The sequence below is a fragment of the Rutilus rutilus genome (assembly GCF_951802725.1).
Source record: "Rutilus rutilus genome assembly, chromosome: 6".
In the NCBI taxonomy this organism is placed as follows: Eukaryota; Metazoa; Chordata; class Actinopteri; order Cypriniformes; family Leuciscidae; genus Rutilus; species Rutilus rutilus.
In genome coordinates this window covers 33,047,644-33,056,032 of record NC_140214.1, presented here as the reverse complement: position 1 = coordinate 33,056,032, position 8,389 = coordinate 33,047,644, and the positions used below count along the sequence as shown (strand labels likewise).

Here is an 8,389-nt window from a genome sequence, read left to right as displayed (position 1 = left end):
GATATTTCAGTTTTTCTTTTTTAATAAATGTGCAAAAATGTCAACAATTCTGTGTTTTTCTGTCAATGTGGGGTGCTGTGTGTACAATAATGAGGAAAAAAAAAATGAACTTAAATGATCTTAGCAAATGCCTGCAATATAACAAAGAGTGAAAAATTTAAGGGGGTCTGAATACTTTCCGTACCCACTGTATATATATCCGCTCTGGAGAAAACCGTGATGTCATCGTCCAGCTCAGTTCAGTTCTCATATAATGGTGTCAGTGCAGGCAGATCAATATTATTGTTGAATATTAAATTGAATGTCCCCAATTAAGCAAGCCAAGCCAATGGCAACAAAGGTGGAAAAAGGCGATTCCTTTTCGATATGTTTGATATATCAATTCAGGGTTTTTTTTTTTTTTTTTTTGCATGTAGGCAAAGTTCCTGGGTTTTTTATAACCTTATTATATTGGGTTTTGAATTGTAAACACTTATAAAACAATTAACAAGTCCCCATACAGCAACCCCAACATACACAATAATAAATGACAATAACCAAAAAATAAAATAGAAATAAAATAAAAATAAAAAATAGATAAACTGACACGTTACAGAGTTACAGAGCCTGTGAATCAATTATGTCCCAGTGTTTCCAGCAGGAAATTGTAAGTTAAAATAATCCAGAAATGGCTTCCAGACCATATAAAATCTCTGGGTTGAACCCCTGATCGTGTGTTTCTAACCTTATTATAACCTTTTAATTCAATATAAGCTCTATCAACAGCTTTTGCGGCATAATGTTAATTACCACAGAAAATCATTTTGATTCCTCACTCAGTTGAAAAACAAATAAACTCGTCCAATACAGAACATTTTTACAAATTTTTATTGTTTAGAATTGATCAGTTCAATTTGAACTAAGATAGACATTTACAATTTACAGAGACAAAAGAAAATGTTGATCTCATAACATAGCAAAAAAAAACTTCAATAAAACTTTTTTTTTACACTTTTTTTTTTAACATTCATCTTTCCAAATATCATTAGACCATTAAAAAATTCTTTAAAAAAATTATAGAAATACTTTGCATGATTTGCATAATGCAAACAATCCATCTTGTTTTTTGTTGTTGTTTTTTTCTAAATAAACAAAATCAATATTATTAAATGTAAAAAAAAATAAAAAATCAGTAAGTCAGTTACCATGGCAACAGAAACTGATTAATGAGGCAAAGTTGCTGAAAAGATTGCTGGACACAGTTGACCTCAAGGCGCTGTGAAATGACACGGACTGGGTTCTTGACTCCCATGAGTATTATCAACATTCTCCTATTGTTCCATCAACTTGTTTCTATTAAAAGACACAACATTTTACATGTCATCTCAAATACACTTATCCTTATTCAATAGTATTAAACAAAATGAAACCATGACATGGAAATTATGAGATGGATTTGAACAGATCCTTGTTTTGATTCACACACAAATGCACATTTTTCCTGCACTTACTTTTTTGTTCCTTAGTGAACGTGATGTGCGAGTACACAAGACTGCCAGCAATGCTATTGGGGGGAAAGTAAGAAAAGTAAAAAAATAAAATAATGTATGGGTTATACAGATTTACATTGTGAATTCTACCTAAATTTAGTTTTTATTCACATTTAATATCTTAATTATTTATTCTAAATTCATGTTTTCTGAGAAAATCCAGAATTTCTCAGTGTTGCCGCATCTTGATCATTCAAGGAAAAGACATCATATTTTGTAGTTTCTTTTACAGTCTTTTCATGAGAATGAATGACCCTCATACGGAGATAAAATTCTGTGGCTAAGTTTCTTCACTGTCATTTTACAATGGACCTATTTACCTGATGTTTAGGCCGATAAAGTTAACCCAAGTAAAGATGTAATCTCCACCAAACACCATCCCGATGTATGTCACTAAGATATTCTGTTGGGTTGGTTAAAGGAAACACAGTTAACTCTTAATTGATCATATTTACAATACACTTCTCAATCACCAAGATTCAGTGAATTACCAACCTTGATACAGCCAACAATTGTAGTCGTCAAAGCGGAGTTATAATGTGTGCATAACATAATTGAGTACATGAGTATAAACCTGCCAAAACAACCAATGACATTAGAATCACAAAAAAGAATATCAGTTTTAACATCTCAAAAAATTACAAAAACAAAAAACAGCTTAAAGGTGAAGTATGTAGTTTCTGCAACACGTAGAAAAGTACAGCATATTTAGTAAATGCCCCTTTCGCACGTCATGCCTCTCTCCCAACTCAAACAACTCTTACGGGTGCTTGTGCAGGCACGTCTCAACCCTAGACTGTAAAAAACAATGGATGTAGTGTCCGTGACATCACCCGTAGGTTTCTGAAGAGCATTTCTGAAGCCCAAAGTGGGCGGAACCAGCCGTCGCCATCTTGGCAGCGCGTCACCGCGTGTCACTGTGCGTCCCGGATAAACGAAAATGGGCAAAGAGGCGGGATTATCTGAGGTGACGAGACACTAACCGACAGCAGACAAACGGCTAGTAGTGACAGCAGCCGCAATCCACCTGTCACTCAAGTGGCCATGCCCTTAATTATGCACAACTTTAAGGCTTATAGGGGTGGTATAATGCCCTTTTCACAAGATGTAAAATAAGTCTTTGATGTCCCCAGAGTGTGTATGTGAAGTTTTAGCTCAAAATACCCCACAGATATTTTTATATAGCATGTTAAAATTGTCCATTTTTGAGGGTGAGCAAAAACGCACCGTTTTGTGTCTGTTCCTTTAAATGCAAATGAGCTGCTGCTCCCGGGACAGAGGGCGGAGCTTCAACAGCTTGCACTCACACAGACACGCACTGAACATTTAAAAAACTTTTAGCCTTTTATGTTCAAACCGGATTCAGCTTATGTGTAGTTATCTTCTAGTCATTGATTAGCATATTCTATCTTGATAATCTATAAATTGTGTTCTGGGGGTGGGGTTTATGTAAATTTTAGGGTTTGTGATGTCACTAACCCTGGAGGAATGTCGTGTAGTCCCTATACCAGCCGTTTGTCCTTAAAAAGCGATTTTTAAAAGCAAATATCTCCTTTTGCTTTGAACTCTGAGCGTTGTAACTTTGCAGATGTTGTTTATGCTCAAACAGCAATATTACACACTAACTAAAGTTAAAAAAGTGAAATCATAATTAATTTAAATGGATGAGTTATTATATAAAAATTCACCTCCCTCACAGTTGTCATGAAGGACAAAATAAGCTATATAGACCAAAACCACTTTTTGTACCAGGTTGTAATTTATTTTTTTCTGCTGTAAAGTTGGGCATTTTAACATGGGATTGACTCTCTTTTGGAGCCTGTCTCTAGTGGCTAGTCGATGAACTGCAGTTTAAGTCACTTGTTGGATTCAAGAGAGAGACCGGAAGGTTGCCGCTTGGTCTCAACAGGTAAAAATAGACTACTTTCAATAAAAGGTCCAATATATTAGGAATCATTTTAGCTGTGTTGCTATGTGTCAGGAGTAAGCAGTTGAGTAGGATAACACTGTAGAGCAACTGTGACTTGTAAGTAAAGAAAAAGATTAGAAATATCAGACTTACCCCATGACACAAGACAACACAAACTGAATCACAAAGAAAACGTCGGTCCAACCATCATACTCCAAAGTCTGAAAATTCACAAGAGATCATATTTATTCTTTTTATTGATTTTTATGTACATTTTCTTAAAAAGTCAAGCAGAATATAGATCTATTTTTCCAACTGTCCTTCATTTATCAAAACATTTAGTGTAATAAATAAATATGTTTATTTATTAAAATTCTTACTTTCTGAATGTCTCCAGTTAAGTATGCTAAAATCATAGTGGGAATAATCATGAATAAAGCATTGTAATACAGCAGCCCATATTTTCCAAGTTCCTGAAATGCAAGGAGGGGGAAATCATTTGGTAAAATAAGAGAAAAATTAACCAACATTTTTAACTAGAGTTTATTTTAGACTAAAAATGGGTTAAAAGAAGGGGTCAGCAGGTCTCTGCTGCAGGTGCAGGTGCAAGAATTCTAAAGTAACAATGTATTCTGTCCAAATAAAATATCTGTGATATTTAAAAAAAAAAACTAAAACATACATTTTGTAGACCGACTATGTGGCTGGGCTCATGAAAGCATGAAATTGGGGAGACACCACAAGCCTAAACACTACTCCCGGTTTCACAGACAAGGCTTAAGCCTAGTCCTAGACTAAAATGCATGTTTGAATCATTTGAACAGAAAGCAACTGGCACTAACATATCTTAAAATATGTCAGTGTCATGGCTTTTTCTCTAGAAAAAGGCACATTTATAAGAACTACTCAAATGTCCAAACTAAACTGGACTAATTCTGGCTTAATCAAAGTCTGAAACCAGGCCCAAGTGTTTAATTCAGGATTATTGGGCCATTTTTTCCCAGTCATTTCCATGGCGAAACATGTCCTAATTTAACTGAATTCACCCTAACTAAGTAATAAATAAAGATGACAGAATGTACAGTTTCCATATACACATATTAAACACTTGTGTTTCATAGTCTGAACACATTTATACAAAAGGCATTCTCTTTCTAAACCAGAACATCTGAGAGATATTGGACTTGAAGCCTTGTTCACAAAACTAGGCTTAAGGGTTAAATTACCTTGGAGTCCAGTTTTTGTTTCATATAAGCCCCATTTGCAGCAGTCAGAATGTTGTTAAGTGTAATGAACACATATCCATGGAGGTCAAAAGCTAAATCTGTGCTGTGAAAGTAAAATAAAGGCAAATTAATCGAAGTGACAAGCCATTTCTCAGATTTCAAAAGAACCGGCACTGTTCATAAATACTCCTAGAACATCGCAGAGTTGCGATTACTTTCATAAACAGGTGAAAAGAATTTGGTTTTCTGTGAGGTCAAGGAATTAAATCTCAAATGCAATATTTTTATTGAGTTTGCATTTGAAGCTACCTTGCAGCAATAAAAGCTCCTAGGATCATGGTGAATACGGTTGCCTTTATGGACCATGAAAACGTCTTTCTACAAATAGAGAAACAACAAACAATAAATGTGAGTGTAAATCTCACATCTCGTACAACTCGAACTGGGTCAACTGCACACTGATACAAAAGCAGAATCATACTGTGGAGACATACTTTAGGAGGTAACCCTCAAACAGCATCGTGAATAAAATGGAGAATCGCCTGAGCACAGTAAACATTGGAAGACTGCAAAAGAGATCATACAGCATGTTATATTATTGTACATTCAGTATATAATAATAAAAACAACAGCTGTGCATGAAAGTTTACAAAATGTTTTATAGCATTGTTTTCTTTTCTTCAGAATACCACACACTTACTTCAGTTGTTTCGTTCCAAACAGGCCTGTTAACTGATTTCCCACATACAGAAAGGGAAGTGGAAATACCTACACAGTAAATATGGTGAGAATTGAACTTATACTTGAATACATGAAAACTGAAGTATAGTTTGGCCTTGAGTGTGCTCAGACCTACCTTATGAGGTACATGCCTATCAAAATCTAGGAAATCAATCACATTTAATGATTTTGCTGCTCGCAGCACAACAACAGTTGCAAACATCTGCAAAAAAACAATGAAATTTCATCAGCTACTGGAATCGAAGTGCTAAATGCATGTAAAATATATGTTTAATAAACAAAATGCTTGAGACCAGACAGCAACATAGTGTCGGCCCAGGTCCGGCCCACATCTGGGCCTTGTGGAATCCACGTGTACCAGAAATCGGGCCGGATCTGGGCCGACACTATGTTGCTGTCTGTGATGTCACAGTCACTAAAACACCAAATACTGCAAGTAGGCCTACATGTGTGAATTAATCTAACAGATTATGAAAGCTAAGTGCTGAACATGTACATTCCACCTTACTTCTGAGAGCAATCGTTCTATTTAGATGAATATTGAGCAAGTCAATATAGTGGCATGTCACTAAACTAAAGTGAGGTTAATCTCAGAAAACCTGACAAGAAAATGTCTTATTACACAGTTGCTTGGAACATCCTGTGGTCAATCGCAGGATTGAGCAGTAAAATATTTCAGTACAATGAACAATCTGCAGTCTCTCTCTATATTCAAACACAGATGAGAAGAGGTAATTGGCACCATTTTATGTCTTGAAACAGATACTGACTGTGGCCTTTGACTTTAGTACTACTGTCGTGCTAAACATCTAGGCTAACTTTTGCTAACTTTGCTCCAGTTAAATAAAGAAAATGAGAATATCACTCAGAAGAACAACAAAACAGGAGGCTAAATTTACACACAAGTAGGCTTGGTACTTCTGGAAACTTACGCTTGGTACTTTCTACACATTACTTGACTGGATTGCAGATGAATAATGCATAATGAATAATCTAATATTATATTGTTGCAATGGACTAGTTATCTTAGCATGAGCTTCAAGATAATTAAATAATTTCATATAAATATAATTTATATATTTAATATAAAATACAATAATTAAATGATTTCTTAAAAATGTTATGCATTTATGAAAATGTAAATGCAAAAAAAAAAAAAAAGGATCTAATTAATAGGCTTCGTGAGATTAACAATTAACACACACTGAAGACCTAACACAAATTATCAGAAATGTAACGGCATGAGCAATAACATTCTTACCTGGCCAATTCCCAATGCTAAAGAGGAAGGAAATCTGAGTGGGAAAACACAGAATAACAGTGCACAAAATAATAAACATCTTAATGAAATGCATATAGAGCGCTCATTTACTCGAAACGATTAATATGTCTAAGTGTCCACACTGTCTAGTTTGTCTGTTTAAAAGACTAAAAATCATAATACGGGAGATTAGATTACATTAGAGTAAACAGTAATGTATTAACGTGTTTTGCATATGTGCTAACAGCAGCTATGACCAAGCAATATGTCATATCATAGCAAAGGTGAGTGAGAGTCAAAATCTCGCGAAACACAAGAGTTTACGCGGTCAGATCCATCACTATACTTTCTCGGTCGCATCTGGTAATAAAACACACCTATTGAATATGAATGTGCTGAAAGAAAACATGAATGAATATGAATGCGATTCATTACCTGTAATTAGTAAGAACACTCTTGTTAATGACAACAATGACAAAAGAAGAGATCCCGTAGAAAACTGCAGCAAATAACTTCAAAAATAACGCAGATTTGCCACTGCTTTCTCCTAGCGAAACATTATATTTTGCGTTATTCTGAGTATATCTCGCAGAGTGAACTTTTCGTATGTCCGCCATGTCTACCTGATGCTAGTGTTTATCGGACGAAAAGGTCCAATTACTTTTCTGCAGAGTAAAATGTTCCCTTCACTCGTTCACTAAAGTTTTAAAGGGACAGTGTTCCACGGACCATTTTCACATTTCCGGGTGTGGAACGCGGAAGCGGGGCCGTATCGGGTCCCTGGCACTGTTAATGGACCCTTTTCACATCTCTGGGGTTCTCAGAAGTGGATATCCTCATAGTTTGGTAAACTTCTATAGCAGTGAACAGGAAACTACTGCAAATGTATTTTTTTTTTATTCCCATTTGCTCCAATAGCAAAATTATTGCATTATTGCAAAATATTATTAACAGTAGCCAGCAGGTGGAGCTAAAGCACCTCAAATATGTACTGTACACAGTAGTTGAGTGGTAAACCACATTTTGCTAACAAAAACCTCATAAGTGAAGAGTAGGCCTACATATTTGTACATATAGTGATTGATCTTGTGATCTTTAAAAAAAAAAAAGTACATGAGCTCCATTTCACTAACATTTCTGAGGGTATGTTTATTATTATTTTTGTAGGCACATAACTTCAACTCTTGTCTACAAAAAGATACAGTTTATTTATATATCAGCCTATATTTGTTAACACAATTCAATTAAAACAATGAGTCTGAAACATGTAGAAACATGTAGAAGTACAAAAATATAAAACCTAAATTTGACAGTGTTTTACTATTTAATTTGACATTTTCTCACTGTATAGTAAAGTATTTTTCCTATACAAATTACAAGATTTTTTGCAGTGTTGGTTGCGAGTCGTTTTAAGGGGTCCCCTGGTGGTAATGAGGTTGTTTTGTCATTGTGTTAAACTGAAAACAAGATTAAAAACTGCAGACCTGTTTCAGACCATTCAAAAATCAGGTGTACCTCATTTGTCTGCAGGATAAGGGCCCATTGTGGATTTATGAGCTGTAAGAGGCAAAATCCTAGATTTAATCTGCTGCCTGTTTGAGGGAATGTGGCCCCCAGACCCCAATTTTCACCTCAGTATCACTGCTCTTACAACATCTCACACTCGTCGGGATGTGTGATCCTGTCATGGGGGATGGGTGTGAGTATACATACTATATACATG

At 35.3% G+C, this 8,389-nt stretch overlaps 1 protein-coding gene across 1 annotated transcript; it reads right to left on the bottom strand.

Annotated features, from left to right (window-relative positions):
* Positions 1-846: 846 nt before the first annotated feature.
* Positions 847-7,394, bottom strand: slc35d1b (solute carrier family 35 member D1b). The gene is made up of 13 exons (XM_084412729.1): positions 7,102-7,394; positions 6,667-6,700; positions 5,521-5,607; positions 5,365-5,432; positions 5,159-5,230; positions 4,974-5,042; positions 4,665-4,767; positions 3,819-3,911; positions 3,592-3,659; positions 2,025-2,103; positions 1,850-1,932; positions 1,491-1,543; positions 847-1,332 (listed from the first exon to the last, which is right to left on the bottom strand). The coding sequence occupies exons 1-13, from the start codon at positions 7,281-7,283 to the stop codon at positions 1,322-1,324; spliced, it is 1,002 nt and encodes a 333-aa protein (XP_084268855.1). The 5' UTR covers positions 7,284-7,394; the 3' UTR covers positions 847-1,321.
* Positions 7,395-8,389: the final 995 nt, after the last annotated feature.

Excerpts from the sequence above, each read along its gene's own strand:
- slc35d1b (XM_084412729.1), bottom strand. The coding sequence starts at position 7,283 with ATGGCGGACATACGAAAAGTTCACTCTGCGAGATATACTCAGAATAAC. Across the intron at positions 5,231-5,364 it reads TTTGGAACGAAACAACTGAA|TCTTCCAATGTTTACTGTGC; the intron begins GTAAGTGTGTGG and ends TCTCTTTTGCAG. Across the intron at positions 2,104-3,591 it reads GTGTTGTCTTGTGTCATGGG|GTTTATACTCATGTACTCAA; the intron begins GTAAGTCTGATA and ends TTGTTTTGGCAG.